General features: G+C 40.4%; 1 protein-coding gene across 1 annotated transcript in view; it reads left to right on the top strand.

Moving 5' to 3' along the window:
- The window catches only part of LOC122811072 (diacylglycerol kinase zeta-like), a 3109428-nt gene that overhangs the window by 2226150 nt on the left and 858762 nt on the right, over window positions 1–24516 (top strand). The window contains exon 24 of the mRNA XM_044082630.1: window positions 8550–8619. Within this exon, the coding sequence (XP_043938565.1) occupies window positions 8550–8619 (70 nt within the window). The remainder of the gene's footprint in view (window positions 1–8549; window positions 8620–24516) is intronic.

The following is a 24516-nucleotide window of genomic DNA, read 5'->3' as shown; positions in this document are numbered from 1 at the left end:
TCAGTGTATCGAAATCATCTTTTGTTGTGGATTCGCTCAGAGGACTTCTTGGCGGGCAGGTCCTTCTCTCCACCGATTCCCACGGCCATGGTCACCATGGATGCTTCCCTCCTGGGGGGGGGGGCATTTCCGGGAAAAGACGGTCCAAGAGATGTGGTCCCCCTCGGAGACCAAGCTACACATCAGCGTTCTAGAGATGAGAGCAGTCCTTCTATTGTTGCAAGCTTTTCAGGATTGCCTCCCTGAGGGAACAATTGCAGTTCTATTGGACAACATAGTGGTTGTGTGGTATATAAACAAGCAAAGGCACACTTTCTTATCTGCTTTGTCGTGAGGCCATGAGGGTTTGGGAATGGGCAATGTCCACGAGGCACTTTCTCATTGCAACACACATTCTCGAAGCAGCCAAAGTTTTGGTGGACAAATTGAGCAGGGCTATTCTGACCCCTCACGAGTGGTCTCTGAATCACGTGGTGGCTCAACAGATTTTCCGTCAGTGGAGTTATCTGAGCTGCCTTCTGTTTACATCTCCTCTCAACCTCAAATGCAGCAAATTCTTTGCATTGATCCCCCCAGAGGGGTAATCCCCCCAGGGATGCGCTTGCTTATGATTGGCCCCCGGGTCTCTTGTATGCTTTTCCCCATTGCCGTTAATTCCTAAAGTACTTCAGAATGCTAGATGCCTCAAGACACAATTGATCCTCATTGCTGTCTTCTGGCCTTAGCAGGTGTGGTCCCCCCTTCTATGGTCTCACTTGAGGCATCCACCCTGGGTGCTCGATCCAACTCCAGATCTTGTATCTTATCCAGCTCTGCTTCTGCTCCTGAATCTACAGAACCTGCGTCTGACTGTGTGGTATGTCCACTTCCAGTGATTTTGGCTAAGTCCAGGCTAGTCTCGCCCATGAAGGATATTATCCTTGCTTTCCAGAGGTCTTCCACCAGGAAGGTATGTATCAGTAAATGGAAGAGATTTTCTATCTGGGCAAAGGACAAAAATCTGGATCACTTTTCAGCTTTCATTCCTGAAATCCTTCTCTTTCTGACTTCTCTATTTAAGGAAGGGGTCAGTTTCTCCACGATCAAGGTTCAGTTGGCAGCCATTTCAAATTTTCATCTTAGCGATGATTCTACCTTTTCTTCTCGACTCTGCAAAGCCTTTTTGAAAGGTGTTTTTCTATTGCAACCCCCTGTTAAGCATCCATCTCCTCCGTGGAATCTGACTTTGGTGCTGCAGACATTAACAAAACCGCCCTTCGAATCAGCTTCATCTTGTGATGGAAGACTGCCTTTTTGGTGGCAATAACTTCAGTGAAGAGAGTCTCTGAGCTGCAAGCTCTTACAATTAAGCCACCATACTTAATTTTCCTTAAGGACAGAGTGTTTCTGAAACCAGATCTATCTTTTATGCCCAAGGTAGCTTCAACAGCTAATCTTAATGTCTTCATCTCCCGGTATTTTTCCCTAAGTATGCCAATAAAGGGGAATACATTCTGCACACCTTGGATGTTCATCATCAACTTCATTTTTATCGTTATAGGACTAAGGAATTTAGATGTTCAGACCAGTTGTTTGTAGCCTTTTCTGTGAATAGAGAGGGCAGAAGAATTTCGAAAGTTATGGTCTCCCACTGGGTTTTGCAATGTATTTCCTTCATTTACTCTTCAGAAGGTGTTCCTTTATCTGCACCAGTAAAGGCTTGTTCCACAAGGGCGGTGTTGCAGACAGTCAATCCTTATGTGACATTTGTGCAGCAGCAACGTGGGCTTCTCCTCACACATTCATCTCCCACTATAAGTTGGATTTGGTTTCTAGAGGAAGGGCTTCCTTTGGCTGCACGGTTCTTCAGGATATCCTTCCTTGAGGCCTCTGAGGATTCAAGGTAGCTGTAGACTCTGACCCTAACATGAGGAATGGTGACTAAGATAACATCAGATTTATAGTTATGTACTTACCATAACTTGGCATCTGTGTTATCTGTAGTCACCATTCATCATGGTCCCACCCTCCAGCCCCCTTCCTGAGAGATTAGCTGAATGTTGGTGTTCCTGTGTTGGTGGTAGTTGATTTGGTTTGTCTTCTTTCCTTATGCAGACTCGATCTGAGGGGTTAGGCAGCAGAGCATCATGGGAGGGGAGGAGCTTGCGCTAAGCTGCTTGTCTGAGTATGCTGGCTCGGATCCAGGACCCTACCGTGATGAATGGTGACTACAGATAACACAGATGACAAGTTATGGTTAAGTACATAACTATAATTAATGACAAGTATAGCTCTGTGTGTCTTTGAAAATGGTATAACAAAATGGCTTTTTTGCAGGATTTCCCCCCATTTCATCCCAGTTTGCAGAATTTGGTCGTACAGGTGTGTAAAAAAATCTTATTTCCCTATTCATCCATTTCTTTATACTCTTTGCATGGGACTTGTAGTAGGTGTTGTCTGGGTCTTGTGTCTCTCGCGATCTGCTGTTGTTGTCAAGTCATGTTTGTAAAAACTGCAGTTGTCCTGAGCATGATTAAATGCTGTTTTTGTGCCCTTTTTTTTCATGTGTGGTTTACAGCGGCATATCATTTCCCTCATACACCACCTACAGACACTGTTTTACTTCTTTCTTGAAAATCAGATGGACTTTTTATTTTCTTTCACAAATAGGTGAGCCAAAATCCTTTAATTATGTTGAAAAAGCAGAAATTTTGCTCACTCTTATGACCTGTTATTTAAAAAAAAAATTCTCATTCAATGGCCATCTGTCAACCAATTTCCTTAAGAATCAGGAATATATCTAAAATATAATCGGAGATAATTCTCATTGAATGGCCATCTGTCAACCAATTACTTTAAGAATCAGGAATATATCTAAAATATAATTGGAGATAGTTCTAAGTATTGATAATATTCCCCTGGAAATTCAATTGAATTAAATTTTTTCTTGCATGTTTTCAGAATACAGTGTTTGTAAGTGCAACATTTGCAGATTTATTGACTGTAATCATAATTTTTTGTTGTAGAATCTCTGTTTTCTAAGATGGATATTTCAAAAATTGGAATGCAAATGAGGGTCACTTGTGATGTCTGGTACCAAGCCTTTTAGTAAGTTAGAAAATTATCATCTAATTTTAGAGTTTCTTGTTCCTTTTTACACCGGATTTATTTTATTGCTTTGTCATAGTCAGATCTTTTTTCACCACGGCTGAAGTTGTAAGATATAGAAGACAAATCCAGTATTTGTAAGGAGAGGGAGTTTTAATGCTCAGGAAGTGAAATTGTTATTTATTTATTTATTTACATTTGTTGACTGGGAGAGTCCGACTGGACACAGGTCCGTTTTCAGCAGAGGCCCAGGGAGAAAAGCTCCACATTAAGTATTATTTGCATTCTTCTTCTTCTTCTTTCGGCTTTTTCCCAGTTAGGGGTTGCCACCGGATCACCTGTCCGCTCATGATTGGCAGTGGAGTTTTACGGTGCCGAGGTGCCAGCCCGGTGCCCAACCTTCCACAGAAGGCACATGCACGCACACACTCACACCTAGGGCCAATTTGGAGTATACAGTTAAAAAACGTAGCATTTAAATATAGACATTAATCCAGTTAAGGACGCAAGACAAGAAGAAAACAGATGTAAAACAGCTGTTGAACATAGTACAATTTTAAAATATGGTGACATATACTAAACATGGTTACAAATGTAGTTGAGATTCATCAGTGAACAATTGATACAATCTGTTTTTGAGGTACATAACAGCCATTAGCAGTTGTTGCTACAAGAAGTTAGTATTATGTGGTAGGTAGCCTCGGAACATGAGTAGCCAAGCTTGCTAAGAGAGGTAGTGGGTGGGAGGAGTGGATGGTATTAGAGGGGGGGGGTTGCAAGGGCATATCTGGCAAGTTTTGAAGTGTGATTTTAGTAAGGATTTAAAGTGGGTGCAAGAAGTTACAAAGGTAATTGAGGGTGGGAGGGAGTTCCAGAGTTTGGCTATAGTGCAGGAGAATAATGCTTCTCCAGCAGAGTTAATGGCTCTTGTGATCTGTAGGAGGTTTTTGTGGCTGGATCTTAGTGGTCCCGTGGTTATGTAGGGTTGGAGTAGATTCTGGAGGGATGGGACTTTTAGTGGTTGGTTTATTAGTTTGTGGGCAAGTGTGAGTTGGTAACTCAGACTGATTTTCTAAGACTAGAGAGGGGGAAAGAAAAGGAAGTGAGTTCTGGAAGTGTAGTGTGGAAGAAATAACTCAGAATTTTTCAGGAATTTCCTGCTCACCTGAATTTTGGGTCTTTCTTGCCATCATTTCCAGTTCCTTCTGCTTGAAAAGTGGACCCAAAATTCCTGCTGAGCTATAAATTTATAGTTTCCTCTTGAGCTTGGTTGTCTCCCCAAGAGTATGTAATAGGGGATTATTCCCCCTGTAGGCTTCTATTCAAACATATTTACTTTCTTTCATATTGGGTAGATGGTGGCCTGGTAGATCATTCATTGGCAAAGCCTTTTCCTGCACATGAGTTCAGCACTTTTAATACTGAAGATGTTTTTCTGCATGTATGTAAGTTGCCATCCACCTTGTGATATGTTTGCCTCATTCTGTCACTGTTGGATGGTACTGAAGTGATGGAGCTTCCAGCCTGTCTTAAAGTGCTGTCTCATCAGTACTTTAAGATGTACCATTTCTGTAGGAAGAAAGGCAGCCCTAATCTCCATCTCACTTCACTCATGTCATACAAAGACAAACCCGCATACATACTAATCTTTGTCTTTTTCTAAACCCAAGTCACTGAATTAACAGATATGGCCATTAATACTTAGAGCTGTAAAAAGAATTAGCTTGAATATGCTTAGTGAATAACCTGATGAGTCTGTCAAAAGTATAAGCATGCTGCTATTGTACACATAGCCTGCAGAGCACCTGAGGCACACAAGATGGTGTATCATAAGCAGAAGAACAAGACTGTTGTCTCACTGCTTGTGGTTTTTATGAAAATGTTTTAATAGTTTTTCAAATTCTGAAGGCCATATATTCATTATATCATTAAGAGTTTGATATAAGTTCATAAGAGTCAGCAATGATAGCACACCTTTTCAGACAGGGATAGAGAAGAAACAGAGTATTCACTTTGTACAGGAAATGGAGGAGTTGTATTCAAAACCTTAAAGTACAGCAAATGCATTTGCAAAGTACTGGAAAAGTATTATATTTATGAAGTAGGTACTATTCAATTAATCTGTTATGTCTGGGAGTCCGGTATGTTGGCTGAGCCATATCTGACCATTTCAAAATTGGTCCAGGATAAAATGCAAAAATGTAGGGAAGTGATATTTAGAAAACTCAAACAGAATACATAGTTTTCTAAGCAGTCAGTGTTAAATAGTAAGAGAATTTGAGAGACTGATCTTAATTAGGGTAAGAAATGTATACTGTAAGCAGTAATGTATCAGGTATTAGGTATGCTTACTAGCTTTTTTGGTATGAGAAAGTTGTATGCACCCAGAAGAAGCTAGGGAATTGGATGACCAGCTAGAATAACTAAAACATTTGCAGCAGGCTCTAGCTTTAAAATCCACCTCAAGAGAATTGTCGAAGTCTGAGAAATAAGTTAAGGATCATATTGTATGTATGATTCTGTCCCATTGTGCGAGTCATGCTGTGTAAAAAGTTTTGTAGGAAGTAGAAAGTTTTTGTGTTAGCTATGATAAATTTAGGAATAAAGATGATGATCCTCTTAGAAGTCTAGTTGAGTGAGGGTATATGCTGTGGTGGAGCTAAGAAAAAAGTACTATGACATCTACAAGCCTTGTTTGTAAACTTGATCATTCATGAATGTGCATTGTGCCAAACTTGAGAAAAGAAAGACACCAATGCTTCTGATTTGGAATCCACACAAACTACTCTTCTGTTCTACCTTATTAAGGAGGGTCTGAGATCTGTAGATGCTGCTGACTGAAGAAATGATGAGCGTGTAAGGCATTGTCTGTGCTTGAGATAACTGCCTGTTTGCAAAGGTCATATAAGGTTTTTGGGAGGAGAAGATATGTATGTTGTGCTTTAAGTTGGTGGGAATAAGTGGTGGAGTCACAACAGAGTCTAAGGTTACTGAAGGTGGCCACAGTTTTCAGTGATTCAGAACAGAGGAGTTTGAAATGCTGGGTAAGAAGGCAGTTTGTATTTAGCATAGGTGGCATGTAGCATGGCCTTAATTTTGATTGCATTAATTTTAGCTCTTATCTTTTTTAAACCCTTGACTATTGCAGTCTTTGCAGTTTAAGGTGCTGAGTATGCATAAGGTTTTTCTACTCTTCTGTTCTAGATGTTGGAGGGTATACGTATTAATAGAAATGGTGAAAATTAAGGCAACCATCACAAAATCTTTGGGCATCCATAAGACAGCAATGAACATTTGGATAATGTGGAATTTATAGGTTCATAGGTTGGCACTAGGCTATCGGCCCTAGGGCCTATACAGGCCTAGCCATAACAATTCCCTGGCTATTTCTACCCACAGTATTTCTGATCATTTCTCAAGTTAAGTGGCAAACTGTACAGAGGGAACTGAACATTGCTTATATAGATTGGCAGTTGTTTGAGAAGTGGGTGAAAAAAAACAGAATTAGTGTCATTGGTCATAAAAATAGGCAATGCTCCAATAATCTTTTCACAGTCTATATATTACTGTACTGAGCTGGTCATGACAAGTATTGCAAATACAGTCCTTCTGGATGATAGACAATACTATTGGTCAGAGAGGAACCCATAAGCTTTTATGTGATCTTTATTTTGTGTTGCACCAGCAGACTCAAATAATCTTGATATTGGGAAGAGAAAAAGATAGTGAGCCAAAGAAAGACACAGAGGAGGATTTGGTGTACTTTGGGATAGGTAATGATTGTGGCAGATTTCCACAGTGAAATGAAAGAGCTTTTAGAGAGGGAGGAGTACAAAATGTGCAGAAGAGGTATTTCTATGCTGTGCGGTTTGTGCATAGATACCAACTACAACAGACCTTCTATAACACTGAATGTTGCATAGAAAGATGTTCATTGTTTTGAGTGAAATGGTTATGCACTGTGTTCTTTGGAAAGCTCTTGACTAAAATCAGAGCATTGGCCTTGTTCAAGAGAAATCTTGACCAATGGATGGGAGATCGCAGATATACCCCAGGGATTACCTCAGTGTCACTGCTCAACAGAGGCACAGCAAAATAATGGGTGTAGTTCCCCATACTAAAGGGGTGGCGTAAGCCACAAAACTATGGGCTAGGCTTGTAAATGCCCTCGGGCAGATAGCCTAGTATGAACCTATGAACCTATGAACCTATTAAATTTAAACTGCTCTCATTTTCATATTCACTTTTACAGTGTTGATGTTCCCCGCCTCTTAAATAGTTGATCCTCCGTCTGTTTTTCATTTTCTTAAGAATGGAGATTTGGCATTTTCTTAAAAAAATTATGTGTCTTGTTTAACCTTAAGTCTGCAGTAATTTCATGTTAGCTATGAAGTGATATGGCTTGAGGCTTTATGTAATTAGACTGAAAGATTTTCCTCAGAAGGACTGGTAGATGATATGGGTCAGTTATAACAAATGTCTAACCTGGCAAATTCCTTATAGTTCAACAGGAAGAGATCAGTAGTCGGTTATTATTACTAGGGATTATTGTTCAAAGGGCTTGGAATATTAATGAGGAACTTTTGCAACAAGGAGAAAAATGGGTTCCAGGTCTGGAAGAATCTGTGGAAATAGTACGAAGTAGATGACAGGGCTGGCTGGATAGCATATGTGCACCATATCTGCTGTTATTGATTGTATTTTTGTGTCTTTGTTTTATGCTTGCCATGGATCTTTGGCAACAGCAGAAGTAACTGTGCCCTGGTACAGTGAATGAAATGATGTTTTTGCCATAGATGTAGCTATTCATCCCTTGTATGCCTACTAAGAATTAATCTCAGGGCTACATGCTTGATTAAGAAAGGCTTAGGCTTCTAACATCATACATACCCATGGTAGCAAGACCTTAGGGATTTTGAAATAGCAAGACAAAGGCACATTAATAACTTGTGAATGAGAACAGTGACATAAAAACATGCTTCATTCACTAACATATAACACACAGGGCAGTTGCACAGTTTTAGATTCCTCAACATCTTTCTAATATTACATATCTTGAATGCTAAATGTGTGCTGTGCCTGATTGTCACACACAGTGCATGTGACATTGGTTGGGGAAAAGTGATGGTCAATTCAAACAACTCCTTTTGCAGAAACAAAAAGTATGATAAATGTAAAGTAATGTTACTGTTTACAAGTGCAGTACTTTAGTTCCTTGCCAAGCTGCATTTACAGTGAATGTTATGGAATACCCTGAATAATACAGCTGGGTATGATGTATACATGTTTATAATACTGTTATCAGAAACAGCCATGTACCCTTCCACCACCATGTCTTGTCTAGCTCCACTGTAATACTTCAAGCTATGTTTTAAATAAAGTAGTAGATGCTCTTAACTCTTCCCGAATTTAGCATTAATTATTACATTTGGAAGCTAATATTTCTACCTTCTGTTCTCCAGGAAGGAGATGGTACAAAACCGAAGATGCTGTCCTCGCAGAAGCTGTCTCCAAAGTGGTGCTTCCTAGACTGTAAGCAGTTTTAGCATTTGTTGTTAAGTAGTATTAAAGTGTTTACCATACTGTATTAGTTATAATGTACAACTGTCCTTCTGCTGTTTGCATGTTTTTTTGCAGGCTGCTAAAATTTTTCTTTCAGTGAATCAAGATCAAACAACTTTAAACACTCTTTTAAAATGCTGTCTCAATTATTCTGTCTTAGCATTTGTTTCACTGATCTTTCTGTTACATCAGACATGTTTTCTTAAACTGTGGTAGTAATGACTAAATTGTGAGGTCATGCCACATCCCAGTCTTAGTTCATGCTTATTATGCATGTGAAATTAAAGAAAATGTAGGCCACTCTTTCATTGACTGGTTCTTCACCTTTAACCCTATCTCATTACAGGTGAAATTGTTTCCCCTTTTCACTACGCCTTATGTCACTACTGTAGTTAGGCTTTTATTTGTAAACTAGTTTATGTTTTCTGTTGTTATAGACTAGAAGAACACTATGGTGTAAACTACAGCATACAGTCAGATGAATGGTGGCTATAACTGTCTAGTATTTGGTGGGTTTAATTTAGTGATTATCAGACTCTTTACCGATTTTTAAAAATTATTTATTTATGGGGGCAAGGAGGTGCATCAATATCTTCCAGCTGTTTCTGGTTTATGTAGCTGTTCTGTAAGTTTGTGATAAAGTATTTTTTTCTTAGTTAATTTATCTTCTGATTTGAACTTAACAGATTAATATGGTAGGGTAGGAGTTTGTCATGGGTATCTCATGACTGCTGGGCTGCAACTCCTCCAGTCAAAACAAAACTGTAAGAACATAATATTTTATTTCAGATAAAGTGTTATTTTCTGATAGTTTCATTTTATATAAAAATAGTAGATTTTCTCATTTCAAAGACTCTTGATATCTTTAAATGCTTTTGTGCATACTTGAGAGTTTTGATTTCTGTAAAAAATGAAATTGGTTCACTTGGCTGAACTGATTTCTAGCATGACACTGTATTAGACCTACTTCAATGAAGAATAAGGAGATTACAGGTCTTCCTGCTGTTTTGAGTGTGGCAGGCTGGGCTACTGTACAAAGTAGTGAGGATCACTTTCTTGTTGGCTAAGCCTAGTCTTGGGTAACTGGTGCCTGACACAGCCTGAATGGAACCAGAAGAAGTGGACACAGGAGTACCAGTGTGAGCACAGAGAAGAAAAGTATTTTTAATGAAATATTTTCATAGTAATAGCTACTTTGTGTAATCCCCTCACTTTCTTCTGCTGGATGATACCGCTGCCAGCCAGTTTGTAGGATAGTATCACAATATGTGTTATTTTTACTTTATACATTTAATATTTTTTGTGAGTGTATGTACATGTGCGTTGGGGGCAGTGGGTTGCACTGTGCGCATCTGACAGCAACAATCTGAACTGTTGGACTATGGTCATTGTTTATGTATTTAATTATGCATTTGATTAAGCAAGAAATCTTTTGTGTATTTAATAAAAGGCTGTAGTTGATGGGCACATCTGCATATGTGCACATACACAAGGAAGTTAGAGTGGGATGACTATATGCGCCTGATAGCAGAGAGCTGATGTACACTGTTGTGGTCATTCTTTATTTACTTATTCATACATTTGATCAAAATCTAATTTCTCAGTTGTAAACCTTCAGTCGAGTAGATAAAAACTGGTCATCATTTCTGTATATGGGTCTGTGTGTGTGTGAGGAACAGTTGTGATAGGTTGACAGAAGTGTCTGACAGCACTGAACTGGAAACATTGATGTGACCATTATTTAACTGTCCATTCATTTGTTTGGTAGCAGTCAGACATCTGAGGTGTACTGTCATACAAGTCATACTTGGTGGGCATATCTCTTTGAGTTTGTGTGTCTGTGTAGGGGAGTTTCAGTGGGTTAAATGCACGCTTCCAGTAATATCAAAATTCAATACATTACTGTGATCATTATTTATTTATTCATTTATCTAGTCAAAATCAGAGGTGTAAACAGACAAAGTGAATGTAATTGGTGGGCACCAGCACATGTATATTTAGGGGTTTGAAATAAATTACTTTGCCAGTTATTTTATTGCATTACAGTCATATATTAATTTATACATTCATTCATTCATTAACTGTGAAAGTATACTGGTCTGGTGACCCTTTTCAAATATGACCCTTGCTTAAAACTTGAATCATCTTGACTTACTGCCATTGTAACATTTATATGTACAGTAGAATCTAAAAGATGTTTTTGTTGTATGTAAGGTTGCTGTAGTATCCATATATGCAAAATAATGTTATAAGATATAATATATAATACAAAAACATTATTACATGATTAAAATGCAGTACAAACTTAGTAAAAGAAAGAGTAGATATATGGTCAACAAATTAATATAATTGTGGGTATGAGGTTATTTGTAGATGAAAATCTATGGCTGTTTATTTTTTTTACAGTCAGACATGTGAAATGTGTAAAATCAGCAAAATGTCTTTTATTGGTGGGTCCAGAGGCTGTCTGTAGATGAAAATGACTGATCTTGCCCCTCACTAAAAATGTTAAGTATAAGAAATAGCCTACTCAAGTTTCTCTGGTTTCCTAAAAAAACTAGACTGTCTCTACAATGGTACACTCCAAGCCAGGAAGAAGTAGGTATTGCATTTCTCAACATAGAATTATATATAAATGCAGTTATTATTAACACTGTACTTTTATGGATCAATAATTCATATACATCTTATTGGAAGTCAATACATGGAGTTATATTACTAGAGAACAATAAAACACTATTTGAACCTTTTATTTGTATAAATAAGATTTATTTCTATGGCTAATTAAAGTGTATTTGCAAAATAAAACAACCTTTTTCTTCATTAACTAAATTATTGAATTTTAAAAGATTTATGTATTCCAATCACCTAATCAGGAATTTAATGATATCCATATTTTCAATTGCCTTTACTATTGAATGTATGATTTATTTTGATACTAAGAAAATGTTAGATTTCAAAAAGGGTAAATTGATGTATTGGCATCAGTTCTTGTCAACAAATAAAATTCACATAACTCACTACTTAATAGCTAAATGTAGTCTACAAAATTGTAACTAGCTTGATATCCAGATCTGTAAAGAGTTCTTTCAACACAGAACTACAATTTCATTAGAAACACCTGACAAGAACATACCCATAATTCTAGACATAGTTTCTACTATTAATAATGGTTCCCTAGAAGGTACCTCATTTATATCCATTATATATACATCTATCAGAACAGATTTTACCTTTACACATGTCTCTTACTGGAAATATTCAACAAAAATAAGCAACAAAGAATTTGCATTAAGTAATAAAAGGCTTTATTTGAAATTAACAGGAAAAAACTCAGCTTGTCCCTGTTGGAAAATCTCTACTTGGAAGTTCCTGCGTAGGGACTTTTTAACTCCCAATAAAATTGCAAAATATACAAAAAAGAAGACATGAAATGTTGGAGATGCAATCAGTCTGATGCTGACTGGTTGCATATGATTGTAAATTATAGAATGGTAGCTGCTTTTTGGAATGATTTTGGATACTTCTGTAAAGCTACTTGGAATGACAATTGTACAATTTCTGACTCACTCATATTGTTTAATGTGTTTGTTCCTGAAATTATACCCAAAAATCAAATGCATATATTATGGTCAGTACTAGTGATAGCAAGAAAAGTGGTTACAAAAAAATAGAAATCAGAACACACACTCACATTTAGCAGTGCATTTGTTTATTTAGCAAAACTTGTTTGTGTTAGAGAAATTTCCACTATAAAACTGAGAACAAAAAAATCTGACACATAAGCAAATTGCTTGGGAGAAATTGAAATCTTTATTGCAGAAATATTGAATGATTTCCCTTTAAATGTATGGATTGTTATGGACACAATGTATTATTTATTTATTTAACATTTGTTTACAGGGAAAGTCCGACTGGACACAGGTGCTTTTTCAGCAGAGGCTTGGGGAGAAAAGCTCCATGAGTAACAGTAAATTTTCATGCACCCACTACAATAATCAATAAAGTATAAACTAAACAAAATGTACTATACATAAGAACATACAAATTTGTTACATCTTGACAACAAAACCTAGGCTTTGAACATAGCTACTTATGTCAAGATATAAGGTTAAGACAGGTTGGTAGGAACAAATGATTAAATCATATATAGTTTATTATATTTGTACATTGTTTGTATGATCTTTGACTTTTAAAAAATAAAAATATATCTGAGTAAAAAAATGTCTGACCTTGCTATTTGCTCATGTTAAACATTCATTATTCTGCTTTGCAGCACTAGTGCATCTATATGAAGCCAGTAGGAATACTTTAATGTGGCCATTTTTAAAACAGACATCTAAGGTAATCACAGATAGTAAGCTGTACTTTGAGTATGGAGGCTGTGTTTGTATGAAAATGGTTGTGTGTGGAGGGGTTGCAGTGTATTTAAAAGTAATTTGGCTATAACATATTTCTCTTTCCATCATAGTCAGACATCAGCATGTATAGAATAGGTGGCTGTTTGCAGCAGTCTGGAGAAGATCTGTGCTTTTGAGTACTGGCACAGTGAGCATTGCTATCTCTGAGCAGCTGGTTCTTTGGTTGTATTCTTCTCTGAGATTCCTTCTGTGTGGAGTCTGCATGTCGTCCCTTTGTCTATGTGGGCTTTATCTAGGGTCTCTGGTTTTCTTCACAGACCCTTACCTGAGTAAGGGGATTTTGACAAAAGCTACATGGGGGGGGGGCACCTAGTCTAAAACCAATCCTGTTTAGAGTTGTGCACAGATAGTCTCTATAAACGTGTGTGGGTGATATTGAAAGTGTAGTCATTATTTATTTAACTTTCCTCACAGTCAAATCTCAAAAGTGAACATCGAAGATTATCATGTCTTTTCTGGGGACAATGGAATGTCTGTGTCCTATAAATCAGAACACATCTGATGTATATGTAGGTGGCTGCCATTTGTGGGTAGGAGTAAAGAGTCGTACTGCATATACTTACATCTGATGGCAGTTGAAATAGATTACTGTGGCCATTTGTTCTTTCACTTTCTTATTAGTCTAACATCAGCGAGATATACAAAACTGGGGGGGGGGGGCACGGGCAGGCAGTACTCCCAGATATGACTAGTGTAGTCTAGCAAGCATTTGTTTTCAAATTTTATTTTTGTTGGGAACTGCTGTTGTAAGCTTTTAATACAATTTATTCCTTCCTTGAAAGTAAAAGAAAAAATGACTAAATTTCTTTCCTTACTCATGATCTTTGTTCAGGCCATCATTGGATCAAAAGGTAGGAAAACAAGTTCAAAAATGCACCACAGAGCTTATAGAACTGTATGACTTCTGGTGGTCTAATGGGCCAGAGACCTAAGGGCTTAATTCAGTTACTTTCTCCACAGTTAGTGCAGTGCAGTCATGGCCATTTAGGATGTGTTAAAGAGAATGAGGAATGATGAAGTGTAATACCAAGTGTAAAAAGCAAGAAATAACTATTCTTGGATGCTTTGGGGCCAGTATGGGGAGAAACATGGGAGAGGCACTGGGGGTGAAGCAGATGCAGTGTGCAGTGGAGGTTGATGTAGAGTCCTTTTTCTAGGGTTTAATTTCACAAAAGGCGATCTGTCTTGATCAAAGTTAGACATCTGAGTCAGTAAAGTGGCTAGATGTTGTGGGTGGCTGCCACTGGATTCTCTCACATAAATATGAAAACCCCTGATGTGAAGTTGTTCTATCTCACCGTTCATTCTTATAGATGGGTTCGGAGCTGATCCTCAGCTCTGAGTCGGCCTACTACAAAGCTCGAGGCCAAGTCCCTATCCCACGATGCACTTAGAGTTACCTCAGATCTAGTTTGCCGCTGCAACAGATCAGAGGTTCTCACTAGCTCGAACCAGTAAAAACCTTTCTTTTCAATATTTTCAATATTATTGATTTTTTTTTGTAAAAAGTAGTTGTAGTTAGTTAGTTAAGCTCTTATAGCTTTCTGTGTAGTTTTCCTTTCCTTTGGTGTGCTTTTTCATATATTAATATATGGCCTTGTTTTTCTTAGGCCTAGTTAAACTTTAGTGTTTAAATACTGTTTAGATAGTAACCTTCTGTCACAAGCTTTAAGATTATTAGAGTTAAGGTTAGTCTGTTATCAGTAGTAAATAGCTTTGTTGTTTGCATTTAAATAGTGACTTTCTGTCACAACTTGATATATTATCTGCTTAGATAAATAGTGTGTGTGTGTGTGTGTGTGTGTGTGTGTGTGTGTGTATGTGTGTGTGACCTGTCAGTCATAGTTTAGAAGGCTTGTGTCTTTTATATTTATCCTGTATTTTTGGAAGGCTTATTGTTATAGTTTATAGTTGTTGGGTGTGCCTATTTTTTATCAGTGGCTGATGATAAGCACAAAAACACCCTGGGTTTAAAAAATGCTCTAAATGTGGGCAGAAGATGTCTGTCATTGACAGTCATGTCAACTGCGTTTATTGTTTAGGAGCATTACACTTGTAAGAAACCTGCTCCATATGCCATTCCTTTTCTTCTTGTATTCTCCAAGAGAAAAAGAGGAAACTTATTGAGAGGGGTTTACTGAAACCTTCTTTCCAGGAGGCTTTGAGTGACCAGGATGGATCCAGTAAGTCCTCAAAGTCTTCCAAGACTTCCATTAAATCAAAAAAATCTAAAAAGTCTATGACATCGGCTCCACAGGTCTCGGAGCCGACTGTCTTATCTTTTCTGAGCCGGTCCCCAGTTTTGGAACCAGTATCCGAAATTCCAATCTCCGTTGTTACAGTCAGTACCACCATCGATCCATTCATCTTGGTCTTCCATTAGCCTTTCTGATTTGGATGTGGATCATGTGGTGCAGAAGCTTTTACAGGCACCAGCCTTTGCAAAATTTTTATCAGCTCCAACCCAAGCGGCTTCAGAGCCAAAGACCCTTATGCCAGATACAACTCTTCCTCCTCCGAGCCATACCAGTCCTTTGGAGCTGGAGGAGTCAGACTTGATCGTGGTGCCTTCAGAGCCAACGCCTGCTCCAGTGTCTTCGGCTCCGTTTACTCTGACGTCCTCGGTGTCTATCGAGGACTCTAGGAGACTACACTCTCTGGTCAGGTATGGGGAGGATAGTCGGACCAACTTGTCTGTTCCGACTCTGCCTCTTGGGGCTTCAGCTCGGATGAGCTCGGCTCCTACCTCTGGCTCAGAGCCCACTGTCCCAGTGCTGGGTGTATCAACGGTTTCCTCGGATCAATCGTTCTCTTCGCATGAGGAGAGTTATGTCTCCTGAGACATCCTCAACCTCAGGTCTGGCTTCTTCCTGCCCTAAAGTGCCTGTGTCTGCTTCTGCTTCACAGATCCTGGCCTAGTTTAGAAATCCAGAGCCTCAGGAAGCCTCATTGGGTGTGCCATGCTGTTCTGAAACCTCACCAGAAGCTCCCACTGATGAGGTTCCCAGGAAGAGAGTTTGTAAGAGGAAACATCTAGTCTCCCCACAGGAGTCCCTGACATCTGATACTGACTTGGATGAATCAGAAGAGTCCCCACCATCCCCCTCTGAGGATATCTCATTTGCTGAGATACTAGAAATCCTTAGGCAGAGGGGTGACTGGCAGTCCACAAACCCTACTGAAGATGAGTCGGTTCTCTTGAAGGCTTTTGGGTGTCAGCCCTCCACCTCTTGGGTGTCTCCGCCCTTCAATGAGCTTATGCAGCTGGTCTGTTGGAGGGTGTGGGAGTCTCCGGACACCATGGAGCCTGTCCCTAGGAGGCCTAATAAATTTATCTCTGCTCCCCAAGACAAATCCTTTCTGACCAAGGGTGTGCCAGTTCATGTCATGGTGATGGCAGCAGCCACCAAAAAGGAAATTTCCGAAACTTCCGCTTCTATCCATCCTCTTAACAGAGATTTCAGGATCATGGATAGATATGGGAAGTGCACTTATAGTTCAGCGACCTTTGCACTCTGTTCACTTAACTACCTAACCCATTTCATGAAACTGCAAAGAGATCTCCTTAAAGAGCTGGGAAATACTCTTCAGGGTACAGTAGCTGCAGGAGCTTCAGACAAAGTTGCCTCCCAGCTTGCTACCCTCAACTCCATTGCTAACTTGCCCATGCATCTCATTTCAGATGCAGCTGATGGAACGAGCAAGGCAGCAGGTACAGAAATTGCTCTTAGAAGACACTCCTGGATGCGCTTGTGTTTCTTCACGGAGCCCTTCAAGTCATCCTTTGTGAATACCCCTTTTGATGGCTCGTCCCTTTTCAGGCTCAAAGTTAAGGAAACTTTGACCAGGTGTGAGCAGGAAGGAAAGAATCTGCCTGCTGTCAGAGTCCATTTTTCCACACCTACCAGACCCTACCCCAAGGGTCAAAGGTGAGTGGTTCTGAAAAACCCAAGGAGCCTTTCAGGACACACATGCTGAACCCCCCTCCAGGGGCAGAGGAGGGGGCAATAATGGAAGATGCTACCCTCATGGCAGGGGGGGGGGGAGCGCAAAACCAGGGTGACAGAGATCACTTCTTTGGGAAGCCTTACCAGCGCTTCTGAAAGGAGGCCTGACTGTCCTACTCTGGAGAAAGTTGAGGGTTGCTTATCTTTGTATCCAGACACCTGGTTCAAAATAAATGACAACTGGGTACAAACTATCATTTCCAGAGGTTACTTCATTCCTTTCGCCACACCCCCTCCACCGACAAGGAAACTCACGGACATTCCACCCAGTTACAGAGAGCAGGCAACAGTGGAGGTCCAAACATTGCTAAGAAAAAGAGTTATCCAACCAGTCCCAGCCGACCAGATAGGATCTGGAACTTACGATTCCTTCTAGTTCCAAAAAAAGACGGAGGACTGGAGACCTATATTGAACCTCAGCAGGCTAAACAAATCTGTCAAGAAAGAGAAGTTTCGGATGGTCATATGTCAGTCAATACTTCCCTTTTTAGCAAAAGACAATTGGATGTGTTTGATAGATTTCCAGGATGCGTACTACCACATAAAAATGGCCAGACCATCCAGGGATCATCTGCACCTCTGGCTTGGAGCCAGTCATTACCAATTTTGGGCCCTGCCCTTTGATCTCACTACAGCCCCCAGAGTGTTCACTAAATGTATGGCAGTGGTCATGGCTCACCTGAGACGTTTAGGATTCCAGGTGTTTCCGTACCTAAACAATTGGCTCCTCACCGCCACCACCAGGCATCAACTCATTCAAGCCAGGGACTCCACTCTGTCACTCTGCAGCCAGCTGGGCATTACAATAAACTCAGAAAAATCTGCCTTGTTGCCATTGCAACATACCATTTTTATCGGAACCAAACTGGACACCACCACCACTACACTAAGACTTCCAGTAGAAAGAGTCTTACTTTTCCATAAGCAGGTCCGCAATCTGATATCCAAAAACAAGGCTCCAGCATCAGAAGACCTAAAATTGTTAGGTATGATGGCAGCAGCAATTCTGGCCATACCGCTGGGTCACATGCACATGCAGATACTGCAGTGACTGTTGTTCACTCAATGGTTTTACCAAGAGCTCCCCATGTCTCACCTGATAATGATAACAAACTCTTGCAAAAAGGATCTTCAGTGGTGGTTGACCTCACTTCGTGTCACGATAGGTCGTTCCTTTGTTTTACCTCCCACCAGCAGCCACAGTGACCATGGATGCTTCCCTGATAGTGGGGGGCATTTTCAGGGAAGGACAGCCCAAGGCACATGAACCGATCAAGTGACACACCTGCATATCAATGTCCTAGAGATGAGAGCAGTACTAAAGGCTCCATACTAAAGACATATCATTTAGCATTTTCTTTTCTGTTATAACAAGCAGACAAGAAAATATGATCTCTGTGTGTGCTACTAACATCAAAATGGAATAGTGTATGATGTGGGAAACTAGCTTTCAGTGACAATCAGTAAAACATATGTGGCTGCAGATAAATGGCATTTATTATCTGTTTGTTGTTTGGGTAAGCCCACTGGACACAGTTGTCCCATGAATTGCTCAGAATCACACAGTTATTAAATGAAGGTCGAAGGAATAAAATCTTATAGCCATGGCACAGAGAGATGTTGCCCTCTGCAGTAACTGCCAAATTTGTTAATTTTATTACTTAAAGCAAAAATGTACAAATCTGTGCAAAATGGAGGAAGGAATAATATTGAGATTAAAAAAAAACTTTGCTAGAATCTCCTTGTGTTCTGACTGAGGGTGTTTCTCAGCTAATAAGTGTATTTTTTGGCACATTTTAACTGTTCAGAGTTGAATAAAACAATTGAATTCGGTTCAGAATACAGTTTGAATAAATAGCATTTATTTAAACTGTTTGCTTTAATATTGCTACACTCAAGTGTGCTAGCTTGCACTACACTTGAATTGTTTTGTGCTGTCTTAGCTGCTTTTCTGTAAAAAAAAAAAAAAAAAAGAAATTCTAAGCTTGTTTCCTGCCTTACCTGTAACTAGACTAGTCTAGTCCAGGTATAGATTTGCTGTATCCAGGACTGTTTGTAAGCTTCTAAGCCCCCCAAGACTTTCTGTGATGGAGGGAAGCCTTCTAGCTTATCAGTGGGAGTGGTAAGCAGTAGGTAGCCTATCTACCACAAGGAGAGTGGTTTCTCGCCCAGAAATTGTAGTTTATTGGTTGCTTGGGCAGTTCTTCCATCTCTTTCAACTTTGTGGTTTAAAAGCCCGCTTTTGCGCTTGTTTCCCACTTTTCCTGTAACTAGTCTAGTCCAGGTACAGATTTTCTGTATCCGGGACTGTTTGTAAGCTTCTGAGCCCCCCAAGCCTTTTTGTGTTGGAGAGAAGCCTTCTAGCATATTGGAGGGAGTGGTAAGCACTAGGTAGCCTATCTACCACAAGAGGAGTGGTTTCTGGCCCAGAAATTGTAGTTTATTAGCCGTTTGGGAAGTTTTTTCATGTCTTTCAACTTTCTGGTTTAAAAGCTCGCATTTGCGCTTGTTTCCTGCTTTTCCTTTAACTAGTCTAGTCCAGATACAGATTTGCTGTATCCAGGACTGTTTGTAGCTTCTGAGTGGTGCCAAAGTCTGCTCCTCAATTTTTCTCTTAGATCTGATAGTTCTCCCTCTCCTGCACTTTTACTAGTTTATTAGTCTAGCACTTTAACAGACTTCTTGTAGCAGTTATTGTAGCACACAAAAGTGCTACCAGCACTAAACATTCTACAAGGAAACAGCTCCCATACTTATTAGTAATGCCCACCCCTCCAAGCATGTCTAAAGGTCAGTTCCCTGTGCTTTCTCCTATTTACCTAGTGATCTTGGGCATCCTGAGGCAATGTAGCAACTGCCTCTTGTACATTGACAACCCTCTCCTCTTACCTCCCAACACTCAGAATTGCGAGAGATGCACTTATCCAAATTGGAAGTCACGCACTCTCCAGCCAAGACCGGATTAGCTGGACAAGAGGAAAAGGTGAACACTTGCACCACACCACATGGAACACACAGCCCTTGAGAACACACACCAGCACTGCCTTCACATAAAAACGCAAACCACACACCCACCTTCATGGAGGCTTTCAATTAAAATCTACCGAAAGACAAGAGACCTCCAAGGCAGAAACTCACTCGACCACCACAACACAACACTAATCATAAGACACATAACTCTCCTTAACAGTGTGCCACTCAACCAAAGTCCCTAAGGCAAAACAGCATGCCCAACATACTAGTTGATAATGAGGCACACTGATGTCCCACTCATTAGGTTGAATAATCAGAACGTAACAGTCATCTGCCTGTTAGGTGCCAGGATCCGCCACATAACGCATGCACTCACGTCGCTCAACAGCATGTACAAATATGACTCTGTCATTGTACATGTGGGTGTGAATGACCTGAGATGCATCTACCTGGACTACATGAAAAGAGACATGGAGGAGCTCTTGGATTATGTAGCCCAGGTGGGTATGACCCTAGCCCTGAGCAGCATCCTACCATCACCCAGAGTGATACCACAGTACAAGCAGTAAATGATTGATTTCAACAATTGGCTATGTTTCTGGTGTCATTCTAAGGGGATCCAGTATCTGTCTGCCTGGATGACATGATTGATAGACCTCGATGCTTTGTCAGAGATGGGCTGCATCTGTCACCCCTGAGTTTCCGGATACTGGCTAAGGCTTTTGCCACCATCTATAGTGCCTTTTTTAGGTGGTGTTCCAAAGACAAAATTACCACCATAACAGCTGCAAACAAATGCAATCTGAGGGTCATGCTGCTCAACGCTAGAAGTCTAAATCTCAAAATGCACTCACTCAAAGCACTCCTTAAAATGGAGAACATCGACATTTGTGCTGTAACAGAGACCTGGTTCAAGGCAGTAGAAAGCACCCCTGCACTACCAGGCTATAACTCATTCCACAGCTTTCGGCCACAGAACTTGGACCAGAGATCCAAAGGCAGTGGTGTTTCCTTATTCATAAAGGATACGCACACCTCCAGACTGGTAGATCAACATAACACATCAGAGATACTTTAGATGCAGCTAACATTGGGTAAGACAATGATTCAGGTCATAGCCTGCTATAGGTCCCCAACCATGTCCCAAAACTTACAATCCACATTCCTAAGCACCCTAGAGAATATTAGGGTCCAACCTAACAATCGTACTGTGTGACTTCAGCCACCCCTCCATTAACTAGGAAAAATACTCGTGTACCAATACACTTGCCCAATGTTTCCTGGAATTTGTTAATTCCAGCACCCTGTACCAGCTCGTTCTTACCCCCCACTAGAGGTAGCAACATCCTTGACCTGGTCATTACTAACATGGGCATCCATTGCTCTACACCAATAGTCAACTCCTCCCTGGTTAGATCTGACCACAAATTAATCACTTTGGAAATCCACATCCCTCCCACCCCCCTGCAAAGGTAACCACCAAGAAAAACTTCTCCAAAGCTAACTTTGGGCTCCCAAAAACAGAGGTTGCTAACTTCACGGTACCCATGCAAATGGAGAATAGTTGCATGACCGCCAAATCATACAGCAGTGCACTGTACGAACATGTACACAAATGCATGGATCTTGCCATACACAGTAGAACCAAGATGCTCTCCACCCAAAAAAAGGAAGCCAATCTGGTGGTCCGCTGCCATAAACAAGCTTTACAACAGAAGGAGGAAACTGATGTGGAATAAGGTGAAGTACCAGGACTGGAAAAACTTCCTTATTAGCCTCAACAAAAAGTTGAGATCCCTCATCAAATCCTCTAAAGCTAGCTATGAAAACATAATTGCAGCAGATAGTAAGGCCAACTGCAAGGCCTTCTATAGTTATATAAAGAATCTCCACGGCAATACCCAGATTTGCTCTGAGCTACTGCACAATGGTGCCTCCTATACCGAGCCAACAGATATTGCCAATATATTGGCCAACAGATTCAGTGCCAACTTTACCCCTCTCTCCCCCACCAAAGGACCAATCACAATACCAGTAGTTTGCCAGGCACCCTATATTACTGCTGCACAGGTTAAAACAGCACTGTCCAAGGCCAAGAATACAGCTTCTGTGGGACCTGACAATATCTCTGGCTGTGTTCTACATGAACTACAGAGTGAACTGGCACCTCACGTGTGTGCCCTGTTCAGTCACAGCCTCACCTTAGGCTTTGTCCCTACCAAATGGTGCACTGCTTCAGTCATCCCTATCCTCAAAGGAGGAGTGACTACAGATCCTGGGACCTATCTCCCCATTAGCCTGACAAGTCTGATATGCAAAGCTATGGAACGCATCATCATGGACCTAATAAACAAGGATACAGGGAATTTCCAAACTCTGGATCCCACACAGTTTGGTTTAGTGAAGGGTAGATCATGCTTGCTCAACTTAATCAACTTTTTTGAGTCAGTCACCAGAGCTGTGGATGAAGGCAAGGTGGTTCATACAGTTTACCTTAATCTGACCAAGACCTTTGATACCATTCCCCACTAAGGAATCATAGAAAGATGCACTAAGCTAGGCATCAACCCCTATATCACTAGGTGGGTTGCAAACTGGCTCACAGATAGAACCCACAGTATGAAAGTAGCTGACTCCAAGTCAGACTGCTGACTGGTCACGAGTGGAGTCCCACAGGGTTTGGTCCTGGGTCCTCTCCTGTTTGGAATCTACTTCTCTGAAGTCCAGACCAACACAAGGAATCTGGCTGACAAAGTTCACAGACAATTGCAAGTTGGGAGCTATTATTAACTCCCCAAGTGATGTTGACATCCTACACAAAGGCCTCACTGAGACCAGCAGCTGGTGTCAGAACCGTGGCCTTAAACTCAGTGTCAAAAAATGTGTCATCATCCCCTTTGGGAAAAACCCTGTTCCCATGAATTACCAAATCGATGGTAGTCCACTGAACACAGAAGGCATTATGAGAGATCTGGGAACACAGGTTGACAGCAACCTCTCTTTTGACCACCACATTTCCACTGTGGTCAAAAAGTCCTTCTATGTGGCACATCCCATTACTAAGGGTTTTGCTTCCAGGAAGAAAGAGGTCATTGTCTCCCTCTACTCTTCCCTCATTAGGCCAGTCATCGAGTACAGTGCCCCATTTGGTATGAACCTCATTAAACACCTGCAACAACTGGAGAGGCCGCAAATGTACCTCACAAAGAGGATCCTAGGCCTTAAACACTTGTTAAATATGGACAGACTTAAAATACTCCAACTGTTCTCTGTCTCATATCGCCTATTTAGAGGCGAACTCTGCTTAACTTATAAACCCATGTCTGACCCAGCTCTGTTAGAAATGCTACATCCAAGGAAATCCCAATCCCTGCGCACCACACACTGCAAAGACCTCAACCTCATTACCACAATCAATGGAACGCGCTGGAGGGACAGGTTCATAACTCAGAGACTGCCCATTCTATGGAATAGACTTCCCATACATGTCTCAAACAGAGCACCTTACTGGCACTCTTCAAGAGAAATCTTGACGAGTGGATGGGAAATAGAAAATTCACTCCAGAGATCACTCTAGTGGCTCTACTCGACAGAGGCACTGGGAACTAAGGTCACGTGGCACGATGCCAGGGTAATCCTGTGGGCTAGGCTTGTAAAGGCTCCAGGGCCATTAGCCTAGTACACACCTATGAACCTTTAAAGGACAGACTAGGGAAGTATATTAAGAAGAAAGAGGAGGAAGATAATCTGGAAATGATCCTCACATCTACACTCATTCATGTAACACATTGTGAACAGGCTATAATGAAATCTTGTAGTTCTGAACTGCAGAGAGAAGGGTTGTCTTTGTAGAAAAATGCCATTTTTCTTCTGCACAGGGTAATAATGAGGATCACATGGAAAACTGTCTGCAGTTCTGAGGAATATACTTACATAAAGAGTGCAAGTTGTTGGCGTGTGCAGAAGCAGACACTGCAATTCTCTGCTGGATGGGGCTTGTACAGTTTGAAAGAAAGATGGAGGTGGAAATTTATTGCATTTGCAGCATCATTAGTGGGTTAATTGAAAGTGTGTTTTTAATAAGGAAGAACAGAAGGTATAAGAGGCAGCTGGAAGGTAGAAAATTTAGACTGTGTTAATGAAGCAGTTATTTTCACATTGTATGTGACATAACCTACCAGAAAATGTGACAGCGTGTAGTGAATAGAAGAATTTTGAAAAGCATGGGATATATGCAGGATGGGAAGGAACAGTCACAGTTGGTATTTTTTTCTTGTTGGGATTTTTTTTTATCTTATCCATATGTTAAGGTATGTATGTGAAATATGATTTATCTTGTTTCTGTTCATACAATTATATTTGAGATAGTCCCTTACATTTGCTGGTATACCTAAGATAGCAAAAATAAATAAATAAATAAATAAATAATACAACAAAAGTGATACTTGTCAGCAGTTCATTTCCTG

This window comes from Protopterus annectens, chromosome 9.part0, assembly GCF_019279795.1.
Source record: "Protopterus annectens isolate FY-2018-M chromosome 9.part0, PAN1.0, whole genome shotgun sequence".
NCBI lineage: Eukaryota > Metazoa > Chordata > Ceratodontiformes > Protopteridae > Protopterus > Protopterus annectens.
Note: the sequence above shows the minus strand (reverse complement) of the source record. Positions and strands in the feature narration are given on the sequence as shown.